Source organism: Amblyraja radiata, chromosome 9 (assembly GCF_010909765.2).
Source record: "Amblyraja radiata isolate CabotCenter1 chromosome 9, sAmbRad1.1.pri, whole genome shotgun sequence".
NCBI lineage: Eukaryota > Metazoa > Chordata > Chondrichthyes > Rajiformes > Rajidae > Amblyraja > Amblyraja radiata.
This window is the reverse complement of record NC_045964.1, coordinates 48,520,033-48,547,093: the sequence shown is the minus strand read 5'-3', so window position 1 is coordinate 48,547,093 and position 27,061 is coordinate 48,520,033. Positions and strand designations below refer to the sequence as shown.

The following is a 27,061-nucleotide window of genomic DNA, read 5'->3' as shown; positions in this document are numbered from 1 at the left end:
AAGCTGTTCCTGAACCTGGTGTTCATGGTTTTCAGACTCCTGTACCTTCTTCCCAAGGGCAGGAGTGAAGTGAGAGCGTGGCCAGGGTGTGTGGTTCCTTGATGATCCTGGCTGCGTTTTGAAGCAGGACCTCCTAGAGATGCCTCCGATGGTGGGGAGGTCAGCACCTGTGATGGACTGGGTAGTGTTCGCCACATTTTGTACTCTCCTTCATCCCCGGGTTTTCGAGTTCCCAAACAGGCAACGATGCAACTAGTCAATAGGCCCTCTACCGTACACCTGTAGAAGTTCTAGAGCGTATTTGTCGACATACCAAATCTCCTCTAATCTTTAAAGGAAATAGAGGCATTGATGGGCTTTCCTTATGATTATATCAATGTGCAGGACAGATCTTCAGAGATATGTATGCCCAGGAACTTGAAGTTGCTATCTCTCTCCACCATCGTACCATCGCACCATCAACAAAGAGAGGTTTGTGAATCCTTGGACTTCCTCTTCTAAAGCCAACAATCAGCCTCTTGGTTTTACTGATGTTGGGAGCAAGGTTGTTGTTCTGGCAACATTCAATCGGACGATCGATGTTCCTCCTATACTGTGACTCATCGTTATCAGTAATTCATTCAACAATGGTGGTGTCGTCAATTTGAAGATAGATGGGTCTGTGTCAGGCTACATTGTCATGGATGTAGAGTAACTACAGCAGGAGATTGAGTGCACAGCCTGTATGCCAATATCTACTTTTTGTAGATGTTTTGTAGATGTAGATGCTATATTTAAGAGGGAGTTAGATGTGGCCCTTGTGGCTAAAGGGATCAGGGGGTATGGAGAGAAGGCAGGTACAGGATACTGTTGGATGATCAGCCATGATCATATTGAATGGCGGTGCAGGCTCGAAGGGCCGAATGGCCTACTCCTCCACCTATTTTCTATGTTTCTACGTTTCTATGTTACACAACAGAATGATAAATATTCTTGTGAACCTGTTAAGGTGAAAGAGACCATGGAAAACATATCCAGATGATTTTCAAGGGAGCTCAGAAGGTGTGAAGGAAGCTCAGGAACCAGCGATCAAATACGTAAGAATTGAGCTTGCATACCAGGGCTCCACTGTGGAAAGGGAGCATGGAAACTGAAGTTGCAGTGATTTGGAAGGAAGTTTGTGAACTGGCGCTTCAGTGATTTGGAAAATAATGCAACAAACATCACCCGGTGAACTAGATGCTGAATCATCAAGACCTTTGAATAGATGGATAGCAGATTATCAACGTTTTACCGTTTACAGTTTGTGGTTGTTTTGGTTACAACTCAATCTCCTTTTATTATACCCAGTGGCCCAGAAATTAATCTACATATCAACAGAAACAAAATAATGTAGAGAAAAAATTGCACCAACACATTGTTAATCAATTTTGCGTATATTTCTGTGCAAATTAATACAGTCAGGGCTTTGAGTACAAGAGTTGAGTCGTCATGGTACAACTGTACAAGTGGAGACTGCACTCGGTGTATATCTGGCTATTAATCTGGAAAGAGTGTAAGAAAGATATGCAAACGTGTTACTGGAACTGCAGGGCTTGAGTTACAAGACTGGATAGGCTGGGATATTTTTACCATGGAGTAGACAAGGCTGAGGACTTGTGTCCGTGCTCTATAACTCAATGACTCTAGTCATTAATAAAGACTGACTCCACTATCTTTAAGAACCCTATCAAGCTCTCTCTTGAAAGTATCCAGTGAACCAGCCTCCACCGCCCTTTGAGGCAGAGAATTCCACAGACTCACAACTCTCTGTGAGGAAAAGTGTTTCCTCATCTCCGTTCTAAATGGCTTACCCCTTATTCTTAAACTGTGGCCCCTGGTTCTGGACTCCCCCAACATCGGGAACATGTTTCCTGCCTCTAGCATGTCCAAACCCTTAATAATTTTATATATTTCAATAAGATTCCCTCTCATCCTTCTAAACTCCAGAGTATACAAGCCCAGCCTCTCCATTCTCTCAGCATATGATACTCCCGCCATCCCGATAATTAACCTTGTAAACGTACGCTGCACTCCCTCAATAGCAAGAATGTCCTTCCTCAAATTAAGGGACCAAAACTGCACACAATACTCCAGGTGTGGTCTTACTAGGGCCCTATACAACTGCAGAAGGACCTCTTTGCTCCTATACATAGAAACATAGAAACATCGAAATTAGGTGCAGGAGTAGGCCATTCGGCCCTTCGAGCCTGCACCGCCATTCAATATGATCATGGCTGATCATCCAACTCAGTATCCCGTACCTGCCTTCTCTCCATACCCTCTGATCCCCTTAGCCACAAGGGCCACATCTAACTCCCTCTTAAATATAGCCAATGAACTGGCCTCGACTACCCTCTGTGGCAGGGAGTTCCAGAGATTCACCACTCTCTGTGTGAAAAAAGTTCTTCTCATCTCGGTTTTAAAGGATTTCCCCCTTATCCTTAAGCTGTGACACCTTGTCCTGGACTTCCCCAACATCGGGAGCAATCTTCCTGCATCTAGCCTGTCCAACCCCTTAAGAATTTTGTAAGTTTCTATAAGATCCCCTCTCAATCTCCTAAATTCTAGAGAGTATAAACCAAGTCTATCCAGTCTTTCTTCATAAGACAGTCCTGACATCCCAGGCAATCAGTCTGGTGAACCTTCTCTGCACTCCCTCTATGGCAATAATGTCCTTCCTCAGATTTGGAGACCAAAACTGTACGCAATACTCCAGGTGTGGTCTCACCAAGACCCTGTACAACTGCAGTAGAACCTCCCTGCTCCTATACTCAAATCCTTTTGCTATGAAAGCTAACATACCATTCGCTTTCTTCACTGCCTGCTGCACCTGCATGCCCACTTTCAATGACTGGTGTACCATGACACCCAGGTCTCGCTGCATCTCCCCTTTTCCTAGTCGGCCACCATTTAGATAATAGTCTGCTTTCCTGTTTTTGCCACCAAAATGGATAACCTCACATTTATCCACATTATACTGCATCTGCCAAACATTTGCCCACTCACCCAGCCTATCCAAGTCACCTTGCAGTCTCCTAGCATCCTCCTCACAGCTAACACTGCCCCCCAGCTTAGTGTCATCCGCAAACTTGGAGATATTGCCTTCAATTCCCTCATCCAGATCATTAATATATATTGTAAATAGCTGGGGTCCCAGCACTGAACCTTGCGGTACCCCACTAGTCACTGCCTGCCATTGTGAAAAGGACCCGTTTACTCCTACTCTTTGCTTCCTGTTTGCCAGCCAGTTCTCTATCCACATCAATACTGAACCCCCAATGCCGTGTGCTTTAAGTTTGTAAACTAATCTCTTATGTGGGACCTTGTCGAAAGCCTTCTGGAAGTCCAGATACACCACATCCACTGGTTCTCCCCTATCCACGCTACTAGTTACATCCTCGAAAAATTCTATAAGATTCGTCAGACATGATTTACCTTTTGTAAATCCATGCTGACTTTGTCCAATGATTTCACCACTTTCCAAATGTGCTGCTATCCCATCTTTAATAACTGACTCTAGCAGTTTCCCCACTACCGATGTTAGACTAACTGGTCTGTAATTCCCCGTTTTCTCTCTCCCTCCCTTCTTAAAAAGTGGGGTTACGTTTGCTACCCGCCAATCCTCAGGAACTACTCCAGAATCTAAAGAGTTTTGAAAGATTATTACTAATGCATCCACTATTTCTGGAGCTACTTCCTTAAGTACTCTGGGATGCAGCCTATCTGGCCCTGGGGATTTATCGGCCTTTAATCCATTTAATTTACCCAACACCACTTCCCGTCTAACCTGGATTTCACTCAATTCCTCCAACTCCTTTGACCCGCGGTCCCTGCTATTTCCGGCAGATTATTTATGTCTTCCTTAGTGAAGACGGAACCAAAGTAGTTATTCAATTGGTCCGCCATATCCTTGTTCCCCATGATCAACTCACCTGTTTCTGACTGCAAGGGACCTACATTTGTTTTAACTAATCTCTTTCTTTTCACATATCTATAAAAACTTTTGCAGTCAGTTTTTATGTTCCCTGCCAGTTTTCTTTCATAATCTATTTTTCCTTTCCTAATTAAGCCCTTTGTCCTCCTCTGCTGGTCTCTGAATTTCTCCCAGTCCTCCGTTATGCTGCTTTTTCTGGCTAATTTGTACGCATCATCCTTCGCTTTGATACTATCCCTGATTTCCCTTGTTATCCACGGATGCACTACCTTCCCTGATTTATTCTTTTGCCAAACTGGGATGAACAATTTTTGTAGTTCATCCATGCAGTCTTTAAATGTCTTCCATTGCATATCCACCGTTAACCCTTTTAGAATTAATTGCCAGTCAATCTTGGCCAATTCACGTCTCATACCTTCAAAGTTACCTTTCTTTAAGTTCAGAACCATTGTTTCTGAATTAACAATGTCACTCTCCATCCTAATGAAGAACTCAACCATATTATGGTCACTCTTGCCCAAGGGGGCACGTACAACAAGACTGCTAACTAACCCTTCCTCATTACTCAATACCCAGTCTAAAATAGCCTGCTCTCTCGTTGGTTCCTCTACATGTTGATTTAGATTACTATCCCGCATACATTCCAAAAAATCCTCTTCCTCAGCACCCCTGCCAATTTGATTCACCCAATCTATATGTAGATTGAAGCCACCCATTATCACGGTTTTGCCTTTGTCGCACGCATTTCTAATTTCCTGTTTGATACCATCTCCAACTTCACTACTACTGTTAGGTGGCCTGTACACAACACCCACCAGCGTTTTCTGCCCCTTAGTGTTTCGCAGCTCTACCCATACCGATTCCACATCCTGCAAACTAATGTCCTTCCTTTCCATTGCGTTAATCTCCTCTCTAATCAGCAACGCTACCCCACCTCCTTTTCCTTTCTCTCTATCCCTCCTGAATATTGAATATCCCTGGATGTTCAGCTCCCAGCCTTGGTCACCCTGGAGCCATGTCTCCGTGATCCCAACTATATCATAGTCATTAATAGCTATCTGCACATTCATCTCATCCACCTTATTACGAATGCTCCTTGCATTGAGACAAAAAGCCTTCAGGCTTGTTTTTACAACACTCTTACCCCTTATACAATTTTGTTGAAAGGTGGCCCTTTTTAATTTTTGCCCTGGATTTTCCGGCCTGCCACTTTTACTTTTTACCTTGCTACCTATTGCTTCTACCCTCATTTTACACCCCTCTGTCTCTACGCTCACACATTTAAGAAACCCTTTCCCTTTAACTCCATCCTCCACTAGCCCATTCGACACCCCACCCCCCTTATTCAGTTTAAAACCACCCGTGTAGCAGTGGCAAACCTGCCTGCCAGAATGCTGGTCCCACACCTGTTAAGATGCAATCCGTCCCTTTTGTACAGTTCCCCCTTACCCCAAAACAGATCCCAGTGATCTAAGAATCTAAATCCCTGCCCCGTGCACCAGTTCCTCAGCCACACGTTCAGGTCCCGTATCTCCCTGTTCCTGCTCTCGCCAGCACGAGGAACTGGAAGCAAACTGGAGATAACAACCCTGGAGGTCCTGCTTTTCAGCATTTTTCCGAGCTCTCTAAAGTCACGCTGCAGAATATTCATCCCCTTCTTTCCGACATCGTTTGTGCCGACATGCACTACCACTTCCAGATGTTCAACAGCCCTATTCGCATCACAAGCCAGTCCGCCGCCCAGTGTAAACACCTCTTCTGTCCCGACAGCTTCTATACTCAACTCCTCTTGTTATAAAGGCCAACATGCCATTCGCCTTCTTCACTGCCTACTGTACCTGCATGCTTACTTTCATTGACTGATGATACAAAGCCCTAGCCCCAATCTATGGGATTTTAGTAAACCATTTACTAATCTTTAGTGTCACAGATATTGCAGCAACATCACTAGGCTGGTGTGGACACACAATAAAGACCATCACCATAACCTGCAAAGTGGGAACAGCTTAAAATGGGAACTTAACCCCACTCCATTCCCTGCGCATCCATGTCTGCCCAAAAGTCTCTTAAATGCCATTATTTTATCTGCCTCAACCACCAACCCCTGCAGCATTTTCCAGGCACTCACCACACTCTCTATAAAAAAAGTTGGCCCGCACATCTCCTTTAAACCTTGCCCCTCTCAGCTTAAAGCTTTGCCCTCTGTATTTTTGATTTTTCTGTCCTGGGAAAATACCCTACTTATGCCTCTCAGAATTTTACATCCTTCTATCAGATCTCCCCACAACCTCTGGCATTCCAGAGAGAACAATCCAAGTCTGTCCAACCTCTCCTTGTAGCCAACATTCCCTAATCCAGGCATCATTCTCATAAACCTCTTCTGAACCCTTTCCTGCATCCTTCGTGTAATGGAGCGACCAGAACTGCACACAATATTCCAAATGCAGTCTTAACCAATGATTTATAAAGCTGCATCATGACTTCCTGACTCTTATACTAAATGTCCCGACCTATGAAAACAAGCATACCATTTGCCATCTTTACCACTCTATCTATATGTGTTGCCACTTACAGGGCATTATGGATTAGGACCCCAAGATCGCTGTAAACATCAATGCTGCTAAGGGTAATGCCGTTAGTTGTATATTTTCTCAGTAGCTGATCTATATCGTCTGTATAACTTGACAGCCTTCCACACAGTCCGCAACCCTAGCAATATAGATCTCAAGCCTGAATTCCACCACAGGCCACTGTCTGCTATCAGTAAGCCAGTTCTGAATCCATATGACCACATCACTATTAATCCTGTGCATCCCAACTTCTGGATCAGCCTACAATGGAGGACCTTATCAAATGCCTTATTAAAATCCATGTAAACAACATCCACTGCACTGCCATCATTGATCAGCCTTGTCACTTCCTCAAAAATACCTGATTACGTTAGCAAGACACGACATGCCGCATGCAAAGCCATGTTGACTGTCCCTAATTACCCCATTCTCTTCCAAACGGGAGTAGATCCTTTCCCGGGGAATACTGTACAATAGCTTCCCTACCACTGACATGAGGCTCACCGGAGTATTTCCTTGAATTCTCTCTCATTTCCTGGATTCTCTCTAAGAGGGAGGAGAATACACTCAACATTGAAAACACTCAACATTGAAAGCACAGATGATATACTAATATACGCTAACTGAGCATCAAAATGTGGTTGAATTGATTTCAGTGAGGCTTTCAATAAGCATGCATGCATTTAGTGCAAATTATACATTTTTATCCCTTATTCTTTATTCCTTTTCTTATTATTAGCACCAAATATATATTTTTACATTTCCGTTTGCATAGCTGGGTCATCGGTCAAGTGAAATATTTTGATTGGATGCACATCCTGTACTATGAAAACATCTTCACTGCTTGGCAGCAAGGAAGCTGAGCCAATGGAACCATGCAACAAAATGCCAGAAACACTTTGCTTATTCCACAGCACCTCAGGCTTTGTGCGTTTCTCACAATAACCTCTGGTGATTTTTTTTTTCAGCTTCATTATCCTGCCTTACCCGGAGGAAATACGATGTGCAAAAGTCTAGAAAGTGAAGGAGAGCAACTGCAGTGAGTAATTATGATGGGAGCGAAAGAGAAAAGGCATTTCTTCTTGCTTTAGGATGAAGAATATCTATTATTACCCCCATCGCATTTTCTGCATTTCTTCAAGTGTTCATACAAATCAAAAGCCCAGTTGCTGACTTTGGAAATATACACTGCACTAGTTATCCATCACATTCACCAGAAAATATTGAGAATGCCCATGATAAGGCCAGTGCATAAAGTGGCACTCATTGAAGCTGGAGTGTTAAATAATGTTGGAAGAACAGAGCGCATCGAGCAGCATCTGTGGATGAGAATAGAAATTATCAATGTTTCGGGTTGAGACCCTGCATCCTCCAGCAGTTTGTTTTTTTGCTCATCACAGCACCTGAAGTGTCTAGTGTCTCACTGATTTTGAGTTGAATGAAAGCTCTCATGATATGTCTCACAGTGGCTATACTGTACAATGAAAAATGGACCATCCATCCTATTACTATGGAAGTCTAAACATATCATTAAGACTAAGCGGAGGTTGGGCGATCGTTTCGCCGAACACCTCTGCTCGGTCCGCAAGAACCTACCTGACCTCCCGGTGGCTCAGCACTTCAACTCCCCCTCCCATTCCCAATCCGACCTCTGGGTCTCCTCCATTGCCAGAGTGAGCAACACCGGAAATTGGAGGAACAGCACCTCATATTCCGCTTGGGGAGTCTGCATCCTGCGGACATGAACATTGAATTCTCCCAATTTTGTTAGCTCTTGCTGTCTCCTCCCCTTCCTCAGCCCTCGGGCTCCTCCTCCTCCTTTTTCCTTCCTTCTCCCCGCCACCCCGTATCAGTCTGAAGAAGGGTTTCGGCCCGAAACTTTACCTATTTCCTTCGCTCCATAGATGCTGCTGCACCCGCTGAGTTTCTCCAGCATTTTTGTGTACCTTCGATTTTCCAGCATCTGCAGTTCCTTCTTGAACATTAAGATGTCTTGGCTGGGTGCAGAGCTGGGTTCCCAAGGCTAGTGACATTACAGTAAACCCTTGTTATTACACACTCTTTATAATGGATTTTTCTGAAAGTTGACTGTTTCTTTAAGAACACAGGCTGCTTGTTACACTGTGGAGGCTATTGAAATTGACAAGGCATTGAAATTGACAAGCAATTGCTCTGATCCACACTTAAAGGGCCTGTCCCACTTTCACGACCTAATTCACGACCTCTGCCGAGTTTGCCCTTGACTCATACTTGCAGTATGGTCATCACGAGGTCGTAGGTAGGTCGTGATGGTAGTCGTAGGTATTCGTGGCATCAAGTAGGTCGGGGCGTCTTTCTAGCCTGATGAAAAATGTCCACGAGTAAAAAAGATCGTGAATTAGGTCGTGAAAGTGGGACAGGCCCTTAACTCTATTAAACAATGCAACAAACAGCCTTCAGTAATTTTAGCTAGCAGTTACAGAAATACATTTTTAGCTGTTAAAAGAACTTTGTAGTTGAAAATAACTTGTTTCATGTAGTGACTGCGAGGAGGTTGGAACAAGTCCCTTATTCAGTCATGTGTAAGAAGGAACTGCAGATGCTGGTTTAAACCGAAGATAGACACAAAAAGCTGGAGTAAATCAGCTCCAATTGCAAACAATTCAGGTCTCCAACCTCAGTTGTTCAATGAGACCGCCTGCAGTTGGATGGGTCTCATCGTTCAGTAAAGTAATTGGGGAGACTTACTGGCAGAGAAACAATTGCTGATGGGAATAGGATCAGTACGCTGGTTGATACACGATACGATACGATAGAACTTTATTTCATCCCAGGAGGGAAATTGATCTGCCAACAGCCATAAAAACACAAAATACATGAAACATGAAATTAAAGTGACGAGTGGAAAGGATCGCAGATGTGCAAAGATCTTTGGTGATCATTGCTTAGTGTACAAAGCTCATCTTTCACCATAAACAACTAACATGACTCAGTGAATGTTTTCAGACCACTCCTTGTTGGATGTTTCTTGGCACATGTTTGGGATTCATTGTCAACCTCTGAGCTAACAATTACACCCGTGTCAAGAGGGATGTTTCACACCTTGCCTGTAAATTATGACATGATTTCCTTTGGCTAATGCAAGTAAAGAGGACAATCAACCATCTGAATGATCCCATTTCACATTATTCTTCTATGAATGGGTTGGAAAAGGGGAGGCCAACACAAAAGTGACATTATGAAAGCAACTAAACTTTCATGGTAGTAAAATCCAACTGGGTTAAGGTTTCCCAATCATAATTTTGATTATGCAACAGATGCAACAATCATAATTAAAATAGAATATATGTAAACAGGATTATGCTTTATCTGCAATCTTAAAAACAATTTTTAAAGGTGAGATATTGGTCAAGAAAGGCATAGCATTTGTACATGCAAACAACTCCTTTTTAAAGTTGTTATTTGCATGGACACGCTAATTTGTCAACAATGGCACCATTTCACCATGACTGGACATGGGTTTAATGTGAAGGGGGAAAGATTTAATAGTGACCAGAGCAATAACCTTTTTACACAAAGGGTGGTTGGTGTATGGAGCAAGTTGCCGGAGGAGGCAGTTGAGGTAGGTACTATCGCAACATTTAAGAAACATTTCGACAGGTACATTGAAAGGACAGGTTTTGAGGGATATGGGCCAAACACAGGCAGGTGCGACTAATGTAAATATATGACTCTATGACTGGCGGTGGACTGTCCTAGCTCATTTCATGTAGAGTTGCTCAGAGACTCTATGTGTGTTGGTTAACAGATATTTCTAATAACCTACTGCTGAAACCTCCACAGTACTGCCCTTGACATTGAATTTGCATCATTTGTAAGCAGTCAAGCAGTTAGGAGGCTATTTTGAACAGACAAGATAAATATTGGGTCATAAATGGGATTCCAGCAGAAATATTAAAGGTAAAACCATGATCCCTTTAAACACCAACATTGAATTGGTTTGTACCATTTCAAAAATATTGTGGCAGCTCCCAAGGGTCGTGCCACCTTAGTGTCGAACCCCTCGGCACAGGAGTGGTTCAGTCCGGAGGCGGCCCTTAGCCGGAGGCTTTAAAGGCTGGGGTTTGGGTGCCATCTTCCTCTCGTTTGGTCTTCCCTACAACCGGGAGGAGCTGAATAAAAAGTGTCTCTCTAAACACGACTTCGTGCTTAATTCCTAGACCCACGCACTACATTGGTGACCCCGACGCTCCATTGGCGTCATGATGGAGAACAGACAAAGCCCTACCTCCTCACAGGCCGGCCTGGCCCTGTCTCTGGACGCGGTCTCCATAAAACTGCCCAAGTTCTGGACCACCCGGCCGCTCATCTGGTTCCAGCAGGCGGAGGCCCAGTTCAACCTGCGGGGCATCACGGTCGATGCCTCCCGCTTCTATTACCTGGTGGGAGCCCTCGACCAGGATGCGGTTGAAGAGGTCACGGACTTCCTCGCAGACCCCCCGGACAATAATAAATACCTCGGCCTCGACAGCAGCGGCAATTGGCCTATATATCGGAGTACACGACATCTATCTGCTACATCAAGGGGAAAGACAACCGGGTGGCCGACGCATTGTCCCGGCCCACTATCAACGCCGTGTTCGAGGTGGCGCCCGGAATGGACTATTCTGCTCTGGCGGCGGCACAGCTCACAGACGATGAGGTGCCCGCCTACCGGACTGCCATCTCCGGCCTCCGCCTTGAGGATGTCCCTCTCGGTCCTGGGGCAGTGACAATCCTGTGCGATGTGTCGTCCGGTCAGACGCGCCCCATCGTCCCTGCCACCTGGCGCCGGAGGGTGTTCGAGGTGATCCACGGACTGGCTCACCCATCAATCCGGGCGACAACGGCACTAGTGGCTGCTCGTTTCATGTGGCACGGTCTGCGCAAGCAGGTTGGCCATTGGGCTCGCACCTGCATTCCGTGCCAGACGGCAAAAATCCAGCGCCATGTCCGTGCGCCTCTCCAGGAGTTTGGTCTACCTCACCGGCGATTCGACCATCTCCACGTAGACATTGTAGGGCCTCTCCCGCCATCCCGGGGCATCACCCACCTGCTTACAATGGTGGACCGCTTCACGCGGTGGCCGGAGGCCATTCCGTTGACCGATACTTCAACAGCTACGTGTGCTCGTGCGTTGTCCGCGCACTGGATTGCTCGCTTCGGGGTGCCGGCGCACATCTCCTCAGACCGGGGGCCACAGTTCACCTCTGAGCTGTGGTCAGCCATGGCTCACTTGCTGGGGGTGCGGCTACACCACACCACGGCTTACCACCCGCAAGCTAACGGTCTGGTGGAGAGATTCCACCGGCAGCTGAAGGCAGCACTGAAGGCACGACTCTCCGGCCCGGACTGGATGGACGAGTTGCCGTGGGTCATGCTGGGCATCCGGACTGCTCCCAAAGAGGACTTGGGCTCATCATCGGCGGAGCTCGTTTACGGGTCGCCACTCACGGTGCCCGGGGAGTTCGTGCCGTCGGCGCCGGGGCAGCAGGGAACGCCCTCATCCACCCTACAGCGCCTTCGCGAGCAAGTTGGCAGGCTCGCACCCGTCCCGACGTCCCGCCATGGGACATTTCGCCCACACGTGCCATCAGCCCTCAGGGACTGCCCATACGTCTTCCTGCGCCGTGATGCCCACCGGACTCCACTCCAGAGGCCGTACGAGGGTCCGTTCCGAGTGCTGGAACACGGGCAGTCGACTTTTGTCCTGGACATGGGGGGCCGGCCGGAGGCAGTGTCGATCGACCGGTTGAAGCCGGCACACCTGGACATTGACCAGCCGGTGCTGGTTGCCCAACCTCGGCCTCGAGGGCGCCCCCCTTCACGGCTCCCTCCGCCTGTCACTCCACCTGTCCTCCCGCCGGTCCCTCGTCCTGTCCCTCCACCTATGCCTCCGCAAGCCCCACGAGCGGCTAACTTCCGCACGCGGGCCGGCCGGGTCGCCCTCTGGTTCTGGGGGGGGGTCCTGTGGCGGCTCCCAAGGGTCGTGCCACCTTAGTGTCAAACCCCTCGGCACAGGAGTGATTCAGTCCGGAGGCGGCCCTTAGCCGGAGGCTTTAAAGGCTGGGGTTTGGGTGCCATCTTTCTCTCGTTTGGTCTTCCCTACAACCGGGAGGAGCTGAATAAAAAGTCTCTCTCTAAACACGACTTTGTGCTTAATTCCGAGACCCACGCACTACAATATCCTATTTTTCCCCTCGTCCTTCTACATTTACAACCCTCCTCACAGTTCTATTTCCGCCTGGTCTTGTTTCTTGAGGAGACCTGGGGATGTTACAATTTATTTGCGTCAGGATGATTAATGTAAATCTTGAAAAAAATAAAGAGCTGAGGGGTACTGACCTCTGTGGCTCTCTATTTGTTCTCGACTGTCAATCTGGAAAAATAGCCCTTAATTCATTCGGCGTTTTCTGTCTTTTAAGAAGACATCTGTCCAAAACTTATGCACTATAAAAATCTGCACCCAACCCCTTAAATCCATAAGTTATAAAATAAATTATCGTGCAGTGACTTATCAAATACCTCCTAAAAATCTACATTTACAACAACTAATTCCCTCATATTTACCTCCTCAAGCAAATTAAATCTGTCAAATACGATTTGATCCCTCATTTTGAAAATTGACACTGTTTAATGATGTCATGACTTTTGAAAGAATATTGTTCCATCCTTAATTAATCTCCAAACCCTTTCTGACAACTGATCTCAGGGTTTTAAGTGGTCAGGAATTCACTATGTTTCCTCTTGCTTCTTTGCCAATCAGTGATAATGTAGCTACTCTGCTCAAGCTGTTCCAGGGTCCGGAAAATATTGAAAGTTCATCACTAATGCATCCACTCTCTCTGCAGCCACCCAAGCAAAATGTGAGATGCTGTTCCTCCAGTGTGGCCTCACTCTGGCAATGGAGGAGGCCCGCCCAGATTTTAGATTTATGATGCAGGGTCACTTCAATTGCTTCACAAATTGTGGTGTGCCCCATTCACATTGAAGCTTTCATTTCTCACTTCAACGCTCAAAATCTTAAAAAATTCTCCTTCAATGATCAGTATTTTGCAAATCCACTGACATCACTCACAGGCTTCCCCACAAACTGGGAGAATAGCAGAGGTTGATCTCAATCACTACAGTAGTCACAGATTCATGCTGCTCAGGAGATGGCCATTTGATCCATTGTACTGATATTAGCTCTTTGACAGTCCAGTCTAATTAGCCCCACGCTAAGCATGTCTTTTGCAACAAAGTTTTATTCAAACCAAAAACTACAGAGATTAGAAATCTGAATAAAAAGAAGAGAAAATGCTGGAAACACTCAACAGGTCAGGCATCATCTGCACAGAGAGAACTGGAGTGATTGTTAAGATAATATCTCTGATAAGATGAGTCCATGGTTATCCTTGCAGTAAACCTATTGGGTATTATAAAATGGAATTTATATCAGTGTCACATTCTAAGATAGTATTAACCAAAAACTTACAAGCAAGGAACATCTAATTTCTGTCTTCAGCCCCATCAATTGTCACCAAGGAATACTGGGGACAAATAGTCACATGGTACACTTCTTAAAGGGGGTACACACCTATTGTTCTCCCGGGACGACAGATGGCACAATGGGCTAAGTGTTCGGCTGGCAACCGGAAGGTAGCTGGTTCGAATCCCGCTTGGAGTGCATGCTGTCGTTGTGTCCTTGGGCAAGACACTTCACCCACCTTTGCCTGTGTGTGTCCTTGGGCAAGACACTTCACCCACCTTTGCCTGTGTGTGTGAATGTAATTATGTGAAGCACTTTGGGGTCAATGCAAGTTGACTAAAAATGTGCTATATAAATAAAGAAATTTAATTTAATTTAATTTAATGTTACATGTGCAATATAATGTCACGGAATTTGGAGACATGAGAAACGTCCGATGCTGGAATCTTAAGCAAAAAAAACCAAAGTCCTGGAGAAACTCGACGGGCCAGGCAGCATCTGCGAATGTAAATGAACTGATTATGTTTCAGGTTGGAACCATTCTGCACACTGAGTAGGGTGGGAGGGAGAAAGCAGGAAAAGGGAGCTGGGACAAATCCTGCCACGTGCTAGGTCGATGCAGATGGGGAGGGAGTGGATGACTGACAAGTGGGTGGAGGTACTTCAGCAAAGCTTTTGTATGGTTCTTCCTGGTAAACTGCTCTGGAAGGTTAGATCACATGGGATCCAGGGGCAACTATCCAACTGGATACAAAAACTCAGCAGCCCTTCCAGGCAAGTCAGTTCACGTGCACCTCTTCCAACCTTCACCAGGTATTCAGTGCTCCTTGACATTGGTGAGACCAAGTGTAGACTAGGCGCTGCGCTCGCTGCATGAGCTTACGGTTGCTACTGATTCAACAGTAACTACCCTTCTCATTCCCCATACCGACCTTTCTATCCTTGGCCTCCCCCATTGCAAAAGAGGTGAGGCCGCATGCAAAATGGAAGAACAGCACCGTGCATTCCGCTTGTGTAGCCTGTAACCCAATGGTGAGAAGATTAAATTCACCAATTTCAAGGAATTCCCCCCAAACTCTCCCTCTCTTTGCTCTGACCCTCAACCCAGTGCACACACATTTCTGCCACCACCCTCGTCATCTTGATCCTTTCCTCTTCTTTGTATGCTCAACTCCCATCCCCAAGCCCCATTTCTCCTTTTATTCCCCCTTTCCATTCCCCCATCCCCTTACACACATTTCACACCTATTCTTCTTCCCTTACCTGAAACCCCTTTGTCTCCTTTTCATCTCCAGCCTTTGTCACTTTCTCCATATATCTGCAAATAACTCCCCCCTCCCGCAACTGTATCTACCTATCACTTCCAAGATTTACCCAATCTCCACCTCTCTTTTACAGCTTTCTCCCCACTACTCCGTGTAGAAGGGTCCTGACCCGAAACGCCGTCTATCCATTTCCCTCCACAGATGACGCCTGACCTGCTGAGTTCCTCCAACAGGAAAGTATTTGGGCTCATGTTACAGAAGTTGTCATTTAAGATGATTACAAACTATTCTTGCCGATTTTTCTTTTCTGTTTATGTCGTGAAGGATGTCAGAGCTACATTAAAAAATAAGACCTCAATAGAGCAGATGCGGAGAGGATATTTCCAGTCGTGGGAGAGTCTAGGACCAGAGGGCAAAGGTCAAAGGACAAAGGACCATGCAGCACACAAATAAGATAAACAACAGTATAGAATTTAACATTAAACATAAAAACATCCCCCCACAGTGGAATCAACGTTTCCCACTGTGAGGGAAGGCAACAAAGTTCAGTCCTCTTCCTCATGTTCACCCGTGGTCGGGGCCTATTAAGGCCTCCACAGTTGCCACAATGGCGGCCCGATGTTTCAGGCCCTCTCGCTGGATGATGGCACTCCGGAGTCGGAAGAACACTCTCAGACTGAAAATAAAAAAATGATGAAAGGACGAAGAGCTGCAGGCAAGGCTGCTACACTCGATGGCGCCACCACAGCACAGCCTCAAAATAAAAGGGTGTACCGTTAAGATGGAGATGAGGAGGACATTTTTTAGCTAGACGGTGTTGAATCAGTGGAATTAATTGCCACAGACGGTGGTGGAGGCCAAGTCATTGTGTATTTTTAAAGTGGAGATTGACGGGTTCTTGAATAGTAATAGAAGCATAGAAAAATAGGTGCAGGAGTAGGCCATTCGATGGCCTACATCCAGTGAATTGGCTTCCACTGCCTTTTGTGGCAGAGAACTCCACAGATTCACAACTCTCTGGGTGAAAATGTTTTTCTTCATCTCAGTTCTTAATGGCCTACCCCTTATTCTTAAACTGTGACCGCTGGTTCTGGACTCCCGCAACATCGGGAACATTTTTCCTGCATCTAGCCTGACAAGAATTGTATGTGTTTCTGTAAGATCCCCTCTTATCCTTCTAATCTCCAGTAAATACCAGTCGACCCATTCTTTCATCATAAATACATTCAGAAAGTATTCAAACGCCTTCACTTTTTCCACATTTTGTTACGTTACAGCCTTATTTTAAAATGGATTAAATTCTTTTTTTTATCATCAATCTACACACAATATCCCAGAATGAAGAAGCGAAAACAGGTGTTTAGAAATGTTTGCAAAGTAATTAAAATTAAATTACTGAAATATCACATTTACATAAGTATTTGCTATGACACTCAAAATTGAGCTTAGGTTCATCCTGTTTCCATTGATTACCCTTGAGATGTTTCTACAATTGCAGTCAATCAGTGGTAAATTAAATTGATTGGACATGATTTGGATAGGCACACACCTGTCTATATAAGGTCCCACAGTTGACAGTGCATGTCAGAGCATAAACCAAGCCATGTCCGTAGACCTCTGAGACAGGATTGTGTTGAGACATAGATCTGGGGAAGGGTAGAAAACAATTTCTGCAGCATTGCAGGTTCCAAAGAGCACAGTGGCCTCCATCATTCTTAAATGGAAGAACTTTGGAACCACTAGGACTCTTCATAGAGCTGGCCTCCCGGCCAAACTGAGCAATCGGGGGAGAATAGCCTTGGTCAGGGAGGTGACCAAGAACCTGATGGTCACTCTGACAGAGCTCCAGATTCCTCTGTGGAGATGGGAGAACCTTCCAGAAGGACAACTATATCTGCAGCACTCCACCAATCAGGACTTTATGGTAGAGTGGCCAGACAGAAGCCACTCCTCAGTAAAAGGCACATGACAGCCCGCTTGGAGTTTGCCAAAAGGCATGAGAAACACCATTCTCTGGTCTGATGAAACCAAGATTAAACTCTTTGGCCTAAATGCCAAGCATCATGTCTGGAGGAAACCATGCACTGCTCATCAACTGGCCAATACCATACCTACGGTGAAGCATGATGGTGGCAGCATCATGCTGTGGGGATGTTTTTCAGAGGCAGGAACTGGGAGACTAGTCAGGATTGAGGGAAAGATGAACGGATCAAAGGACGGAGAGATCCTTGATGAAAACCTGCTCCAGAGTGTTCTGGACCTCAGACTGGGTCATCGGTTCACCTTCCAACAGGACAATGACCCTGAGCACACAGCCAAGACAACACAGGAGTGGCTTTGTGACGTCCGTGAATGTCCTTGAGTGGCCCAGCTAGAGCCCGGACTTGGATGTGATCGAACATCTTTGGACCTGAAAATAGCTGTGCATCGATGCTCCCCATCCAACCTGACAGAGCTTGAGAAGATCTGCAGAGAAGAATGGGAGAAATTACCCAAATACAAGTGTGTCAAGCTTGTAGCGTCATATCCCAGAAGACTTGAGGCTGTAATCGCTGCCAAAGGTGCCTCAACAAAGTGCTGAGTAAACGGTCTGGATATTTATGTAAATGTGATATTTCAGTTATTTATTTTTGATTACTTTGCAAAAAAATTTTAACACCTGTTTTCGCTTTTTTATTATTGGGTATTGTGTGTAGATTGACGATAAAAAAATGTTTTAATCCATTTTAGAATAAGGCTGTAACGTAACAAAATGTGGAAAAAGTGAAGGGGTCTGAACACTTTCTGAATGCACTGTATGTCAGTCCGACCATCCCGGAAATTAACCTGGTGAACCTACGCTGTACTCCCTCAATAGCAATAATGCCCTTCCTTAAATTAGGAGACTAAAATTGCTGGTGCGGTCTCACCAGGACCATGAACAATTCTAGTAGGTCCTTCTTGCACCTAAACTCAAATCCTCTTGTAATAAAGGCCAACATGCCATTAGCTTTCTTCACTGCCTGCTGTACCTGCATGCTTACTTTCAGTGACTGATGTACAAGCACACCCAGGTCTTGTTGCACCTCCCATTTTCCTAATCTGACACTATTCCAATAGTAATCTGCCTTCCTGTTCTTGCCACCAAAGTGGATAACCTCACATTTATCCACTTATACTGCATATGCCATTCATCTGCCGACTCACCCAACTTATTAGCTCTTGGGGCTAAAGGAATGAAGGAATGTAGGTAAAAAGCAGGAACGGGGTACTAATTTTAGATGATCAACCATGATCGTTTTGAATGGCGGCGCTGGCTCGAAGGGCTGAAGGGCCTACTATTGCACCTAATTTTCTATGTTTCTATCCAAGTCACCCTGCGGCCTCATAGCATCCTCCTCGCAGCTCACACTGCCACGCAGCTGTGTGTCATCCGCAATGATGTGAAAGATTATGGGGAAAAGGCAGGAAAATGGATTTGAGAGGGAAAAATAGATCAGCTATGATCAAATGAGGGAGCAGACTCAATGGGATGATTGGCATAATTCTGCTCCTACAATGTGTCATGATAAGGTGATTTATTTTTGTCAAGGTTTGATGACACAGTAAGAAATGCATCACTTAAATTGGCATTTTATCAGTCCATGCACAATGCGGTGCGGTTTTAGGAGTGCACACCTCAGAGAGGCATTGGAGGCTGATACATCAATTCATTTTGCTGCCTTCCAGTCGGAGAATAGCTTCACGGTTTAGATTTCCCAGCTCTCACAAATAAACAAAGAGTCAGAAATTGGTGGGCAACCTCCTGGGCACAGCTGTGTGCATCTCCAGTGAGAATAACACCTTCAGGTTTACAAAAAGTACTTTGATCTTGTTTTCTTTGAACATCTTTGGTTCTTTGTTGCAAAATTACTGAAGGTGAGGACGCATAGTTATTTGACCAGATTGAGCTATTTCAGTTGATACAGCATATGTGGAGCGAAGGAATAGGCGATGTTTCAGGTCGAGACCCTTCTTCAGACTGAAGTGGGTGGGGGGCACATCAGTCTGAAGAAGGGTCTAGACCCGAAACATCGCCTATTTCCTTCGCACCATAGATGCTGCCTCACCCGCGGAGTTTCTCCAGCATTTTTGTCTACCGTCGATTTTTCCAGCATCTGTAGTTCTTTCTTAAATATTTCAGTTGAGAGATGACATAATGAATCCTCATGTGTTTGGCAGGCCTGAGTTAGCAATCCTGTCTACAATACATTAAAGTAGAGGTGTGCAGAGCACATTCTTATCAGAGAATGCAAATGGATTTGCCATGAACATCGCCCGCTGGGGGCTTTGGCTCTGACATCGGGAGGAGTGCAGGGGAGAGATAAGACTTTGCCTTCCATCACAGTGAGGAGGAGATTCACTGTGATGGATGTTTGTGTAAATTGTGTTTGTGTAAATTGTGAAGAGGTTCAAGTGATAACAAATAAATTGTATTGTATTGTATTGTATAATCTTTCTGTGCAGAAATTCAATTACAATACAACATTTAAACAAGACATTAGACTAATGTTTTATATTTTGTTGTCAATTGCATTTTAAATATAATTGGGTCATATCTATATTAAGAATAATGTTCAAATATAAAGATGTAATATGTGTGATCATCTCTGGACATTTATTGAATTTGAGTTGTAAACACTTCCCATAAACTATTTTGGAATTTCTTCAATACCATACTACAGGATCCATTTTCATAAGATATTGTGTGACGACAGAATTACAAAGAACCAGCATATATTTGTTTAGTTTAGATATACAGGGCGGAAATAGGCCCTATGGCCCACCGATTCCGTGGTGACCAGCAATCCCCGCACACTAACACTATCCTACACACGAGGGACAATTTACGATTTACTGAAGCCAAATAACCTATAAACCTGTACGTCTTTGGAGTGTGGGAGGAAACCGGAGCATGCGGCGAAAACCCACGCTGGTCACGGGGAGAATGTACAGACTCCGTACAGATAACACCCTTAGCCAGGATCAAACCTAGGTCTCTGGCGTTGTAAGGCAGTAACTCTACCACGGCACCACCGTGCCGCCCATATATAGTACGTTTTATTTCTCTTCACAATGGCTAACCGGCGTGCTGCATAATTCTAACTGTTTCTGTATTTATTTTCCAAAGACTGTTCACATCATTTCTGCAAAGATATCTCTGTTTTCTGCCAACACTACTGATGGACTGAATTATCGCAAGGCTTAGTGATCAGATAGGATGTAAAGTTACCCACCAATAAATAAACAGGAATATTTCAGTTTACTTTGAAAAAAGGGTATAAACCAATGCACCCATGTTCAGAACGAATTCCATTTCTACTTTCAAAATAACAGTGACCATAAACAACATAACAATCACGGCTCTAACATTCAATTAACTGGGGCCACTTAGAAAGAAACAAAGCATATCTGGAAGAAAAATAAAATACATGCCACCACTCTGCTGGTCAATGACCTCCAACTCTAAAGGTTGCTGGATTGTACAAGCCTCTCAGCTACCAGACTTCTGAAGACAGGTTGAATTCGCATCTTTCATGAGTTCCAACATCTTCAAATGCATCATTTTTTCAATTGGTGTCTCAAAAATGCGCATTACATTTTTTTTTAATCTCGGCAAGTTTTCACTGCAAATCTGGGATGTCCTAGCATTCTCCCTTGGAGTTAACAATACAGCATGGAAACAGGCCCGTCGGAGTCCACCCCTACCAAGAATCAACCGCTCACACTAGTTCAACATTATCCCATGTTCTCATCCACCTCCGACACGCTAGGGGCAATTTTACAGAGGCCAATTAACATTCAAACCTGCACGACTTTGGGATGTAGAAGGAAACCAGAGCAGCCAGAGGTCACCCACGCAGTCATAGAGAGAACATGCAAACTCCTCACAGACAGCACCCAAGGTTAGGATCAAACCTGGCTCTCTGGTGCTTTGAAGTAGCGGCTCTACGAACTGTGGCACAGTGCTGCCCTGTTTCTGTAGGTCTAGTTGCTGTGAATGCTATCCTGATGACGATAGAATTAAACAGGCTTGTGCAATGAGCTGTGTGTGAACGTACTCAGTTCTTTCCTACCATCCCATATGTTTTCCATCAGGGAGAACAGTGTTTGTGTTATTTAATGCTATTGTTCCTGCCTCTACTGGCGATCACCAGGCTTGGGGGAAAATAGGAAATTATCTGGTGTGGTGGGATGATCCAACCACAGCGATAGAATTTAAAAAGATAAATACCGCTTCCTTTGTTTGTGAACAAAAGAAAAAAACATAGTTATTACATAGAAATCATCACAGTCTAGCTGAATTGAGTTTATTAAAGCACCTTTCCAGAACAATAGTGGTCCATGTCCATCTAGAGCCTTATTATCAAACAGCTGCTCATGACGCTTCTCAGCTTCACCCATATGCTAATGAACTCAGAAAATTTAGTTTGTGTTCCAGCCATCAGCAAGTTTGCTTTTCTGTGAAGATGGTCCTCAAAATTATGGTTTGCAATTGCTACTGGCCCACATAACTTTTTCCTATTAGTTTGACTTGAGCTTACAGAAACTCCAAAACTACTAAGGAATGGTTGAATGTAATCTCAAAATCGGTGTTTCACAGATGGATGGATGACAGCCTCTGTTATACTGACATGGATGGAGAGAGAGGGAGAGTGAACAAAAGAGTCAGACAGGCACAGAGACAGATACATATTTTCAAATATCTACAATGACAAAAGCTTCATACAATAATGTCCCATTTTGAGATTGAGTCCAATTTAACGGTACAATATTTATTCTGATCACGAGTCTCCCCCCACATATGTTAGATGCATGAACTTTATATATGAATACTATATTTTAAAACATAGTACAAATAGAAATATTAAATTCCATTTAGTTAAGCAAATCTATCATAATCCTATTGGTACAATGGTAACAATTAAAAATTGTTATTGCAATATTCTGAAAATTGTTCTACAATCCAAGGAAGGCATTTAAAATCTGTTTGAACAGAAGTATAATTTCCATCAATATTACAGCCATTCTGATGATTATTACCAGGAAAATAATGACACAAGAAACTGCAAATGCTAGTTTACAAAAAAGACACAAAGTGATGGAGTAACTACGAGTAACTAATGGAATACGAGTTCCTAACGTTTCACTAAACACTTGCGCTCGGCCAACTGTATCTCCCATTTTAATTCGTTTTTCGCATTCCCATGCTGACCATTCTGTCCTGAGCCCCCTCCATTGCATTCCCCAATTTTAGGTGACAAACCAACCCCACCCCCTCTTTCTCTCCCCTACTCTCTCTCCTGTGCCCCATCTGGACTTGCACCTATCCCCCCCCCCCCCCCCCCCCCCCCATTCACCTACAGTTCTTCCTCTTGCTTCACAATTCGCAGCTCACACCTTTTCATCTCTGTCCTTTGTCTGCTATCTGCCTATCAACCTCTCCCCCCCTCACATATCCATGTATCACTTGTCGGGCTTTGTCCTGCTCCTCCTCTCTTCCAGCTTTCTCCTCCCCCCCACTCCCAACAATCAGTCTGAATAAGGGTCCCGACCCAAAACCTTTCCATGTTCTCCAGAGATGCTGCCCAAAGATTCTAGAGGAACTTTGATGCTGCCTGACTTGCTGACTTCTCCAGCAGTTTGTGTCCTTTTTTCCAGGAAAATCAACACTATTTTGAAGCCTTCCTCAAAGATCACCAATCAAACCATGCATATTTGTATTGCTCATGCTGACCATTTCCAATTAGAAGTGAGAAACATCAATATGTTTGTAGTTACATTTAGAAAACCCCTATTGTGAAGAACATTATGTCCCAATGTAGCCATTACAAACTAATTCACTATGTTTTGTGTTCAAGCAATAACCCTGCCACACTCCTCAGTACAGAACTATCACCTTTAACCTATATTATTTGACAACTCAAATTGAATAACATCAACAATACTCATAAAATTGCAGTGCCTTGAAAATAGATATTTATTTCAAGTCCCAGACACATTTATCATACTAACATATCTATCTATGTTCAGCAAATGGTCTGTAAGAATAATGATGCGTGATGGAGTTTAAGGTAACAATCAATGATATACATTAGAGGTAAAAAGTCAAAATCAATTATACCCCACGAGCCTATCAATTGCAGTGAATAACTTAAACTAATGCTGTCAGCTTCAAGAAGGTTATATGCACCAGAACTGGAAAACAGATGGCAATAATGAACATTGAGCCCATTGATTTGAGTTGAGGTTGTATGATGGATATTAATGTCAACAGACAGTGACTGCATCACCACAGCGCTCTTGGGACACAGATAAACATGGTGCTGTGATGGCAGAAATGACTGCCTTGGTACAGTGTAGGTTCATTGCAAATTGTGCTAAATGTGGCAGTGAATCCATACAAAATCTCACCATTAAAGCAAAACAATACTTTCACCAAGCAGATGTTTCAGCAGTAAGATTGTGCAGTGCTAGAATCTTGTCCACCAGCTACAGCTGAGACGGCATATCCGTATATCATGAAATGCACTTAAATCACCCCATGTCTACCCACAAGAATGAATCTGGTCCTGCAGTTAATAAATTTACAGCGCGTAAATTCGGCAGTTGGCAGTCTCGTGCATCACGTTTTCCAGTTGGACAGATTTCCCCAAAATTGTAATGTAAATCAACATACGCAGCAGGATTTGTGCTCATTGGCCTGCACTCATTTCCAGTCTGTCTTCTATTTCAGGTAGAGAAATACATTGCGGAAACAGTCCCTTCGGCCCACCATGTCCACGTCAACCAGCGATCACTCCTTACACTAGCACTGTCTTACACGCTGGGGACAATTTACTATTTTACTAAAAATGATTAACCTCCAAACCTGTATGTGTTTGGAGTGTGGGAGGAAACCAGAGCACCCAGAGAAAACCTGCAGAGTCATAGGGAGAATGTACAAACTCCATATGGTCTGTTACACCACTGTGCTGCATTTAATTCTCCCTATGACCGAGTAGGATTTCATTTATCAGCTCAGTGTCAAATTCTGCCTGGTAACACCACTGTTAAGTGTGCTGGAATCTGCCAATGCTTACAAACCAATGGTATAAATATTGAATTTCCCAATGTTGTTGTTCTCCTACAGCCACCGACTTGTCCACTTAGGTTTCTTCCCCTTTGTTCACTTCCCCCCCTGGTTCCATCTGGACCACCTCTCTGCCCATCTGGTTCTACCTGCCACCTACCTGCCTCTGTCCCACACTTCCCTTGTACTGCTATGTACTGGCAATCCTTCCACTGTCCGCTCAGGTTAACTTGCTGCTTGACTTGTTCGGTTCTTTCAAGGTTCTGACCTTTCGCTCCAGATTCCAGCAGTTGTGGATTCTTTAGTCAGCGTTAAAAGGAAAGTTGTGTGTTTTGTGCAGCGGGTAGATATAATTGAAGCATTGGTTTGACACTCAGTCTGAAAGGCATACTATGAACAAGTAATGGACCATCCTTTTCCCAAACATTTAAATAGATCACTTCTTCCTCCCAGGAGCCCATCACTTTGTGCTTGTGCAGGCCTGCACACTGGGAACTTGCAGAGCACTTTCAGGAATACAATCAATTAAAAAAAACTTGGTTGATGTAGAGCAAATATCAAGAGAACAAAGTCTGCAGCTGAAGATAGACACAAAGTGCTGGAGTAACTCAAAGGGCCAGGCAGCATCTCTGGAGAAAAAGGATGGGTGATGTTTCAGATCGGAACCCTTCTTCAGAACAAAGTCTAAAACTGAAAATGGACACAAAATGCTGGAGTAACTCAGCGGGACAGGCAGCATCTCTGGGGACGGAATGGGTGATGTTTCGGGTCGTGACCTTTCTTCAGACTGTGACGTCAGGGGGGAGGGAGATACATAGAAAATGTTGTGTGAAGGTGTGAAAACAGTGCAAGGAATTGAGATCAAGGAAAATGTAGAATAGATCATTGTTAGCTGGGAGAATGGAACAACAAGGCAAACAAGAGATAAAATGAAGTTGGAGACAGTAAGACTGGTCGGAGAACTGGGAAGGGGAGGGATGGAAAGAGAGGGAATGCAAGGTTTACTTGAAGTTAGATAAGTCAATGCTCATACCACTGGGGTGTAAGCTGCCCAAGCCAAGGACTACCTGCCCCGCTGAGTTACTCCAGCATTTTGTGTCTATCTTTGGTTTAAACCAGCATCTGCAGTTCCTTCGTAGACAAAGTCCTAAGCTGGACAGGCATCATTTGTCCACACAGGTTTATGACTCTACTTACCCGTTGCGTTGCTGAGCTTGAATGAGACCATCTTGTCGGGAATGTTACAAACGTTTCTGACTGATGCAATGCAACTATAATTTGCATAATCCTTGGGCCGAAGATTCTTCAATTTCAGGATCTTTATTTCCCCCTGTTTAGAAAATAGTCATTGATTTTAAAATATGTTCGTGCACAACAGGAGGAACAGATTAGGCCAAAAACACAATGGAAATCGGTGTGATTAAAGTGCAATAACCAATGCTGTTGGGTGAGGCGTTGAGACACAGCGAGATGAAGCAACATTGAATAAATGTAAAAAATGTTCACAAGCTATCAAACAGGTATCTAGTCAACATCATTGAAGAAGCTAAGTGTGGAGAATAATGTGAATCCTTTACAGCGTGAAAGCACATAAAAACTCTTCAACTAATCACATTTCACATTTCTAAGGAGATGTGTCCCTTAGTTTCAGTTGTGGATTAATGTTTAAAAATCAAACTTCAATATTTGGTGGCTCTAAATATCCAATTAGGTGACCCACAAAAAAATAACAGAATTGGCAAAGAGAGGTTAACTAATAATTAGTGTGGCATCCTTCTGAATCAAGCATGAAAACCATACTCAAATATTTCCTGATAGCAGCTCAAAGACAATGATCATGTTAGCAGGTACTATTTAAGAAACGTTTCGACAGGTACATGGATAGGATAGGCTTATAGGGATATGAGCCTAACGCATGCAGGTGGGACTAGTGTAGGTGGGACATATTGGTCGGTGTGGGCAAGTTGTCCGTGGATTGTCACCTTGTCGTGGTGGAGAAGCTTGTGTGGTCCTGAGAGCGATGCCGTCTGGAGCTATGCTCCTGGTAAGGCCACCCATGGTGGTAAGGTCAAGGGGGATGTCCCTGACAAAGAGCAATCCAACCAAGACCTCAACAGTGGAACAGGCGGTGGATGATGGCTGACTTTAGTGGAGCGTCACAATGGCTGGGAAGGCGGATGAAGGCGGATGAAGGCTGCAGCAGAAAAGAGTCCCCGGTCGTCTTGGACTCCATGCCACTGGATCTTGACCCAGATCTGTCAAGAACCATGTGGTGGCTGTCTGTGCACAAGTCTCCCCATGTTAAACAAAGTCACAAACAGGCGTCCTCCCAAAATAGGACAGTCATACTCGTTTTGAGGGACCGCCGATGATGATGATGAGAGGGCAAGTTGGGCCGATGGTCCTGTTTCACACTGCATGACTTGATGACTCTATGTCATTGCCATACTAATCCTTGGATTGTGAGTCAGACTTCAGCGAGGACGTGGGTGCCACAATAAAGCAGCAGAAATGTTTACCAAAGAATGGAAGGAAAAGGGTGCAAAGGGAATTGACGTGGTAATCCCTTTAGTGGGTGGGCACCCCCTTGCAATGTACTGGCCTGGACGATTCCCCTGCAGCGTCGATCCAAGCACTTCAAAGGGATGGGTTCATTAAGGGACCAGTGTTCACAGACTTTTACACAACGTA

At 44.5% G+C, this 27,061-nt stretch overlaps 1 protein-coding gene across 2 annotated transcripts in view; it reads right to left on the bottom strand.

Annotated features, from left to right (window-relative positions):
- mdga2 (MAM domain containing glycosylphosphatidylinositol anchor 2) overlaps positions 1 to 27,061 on the bottom strand; it is a 1,081,316-nt gene that overhangs the window by 738,081 nt on the left and 316,174 nt on the right. For both annotated transcript variants that reach the window (XM_033027338.1, XM_033027337.1), the window contains exon 5: positions 25,568 to 25,700. In XM_033027338.1, the coding sequence (XP_032883229.1) occupies positions 25,568 to 25,700 (133 nt within the window). The remainder of the gene's footprint in view (positions 1 to 25,567; positions 25,701 to 27,061) is intronic.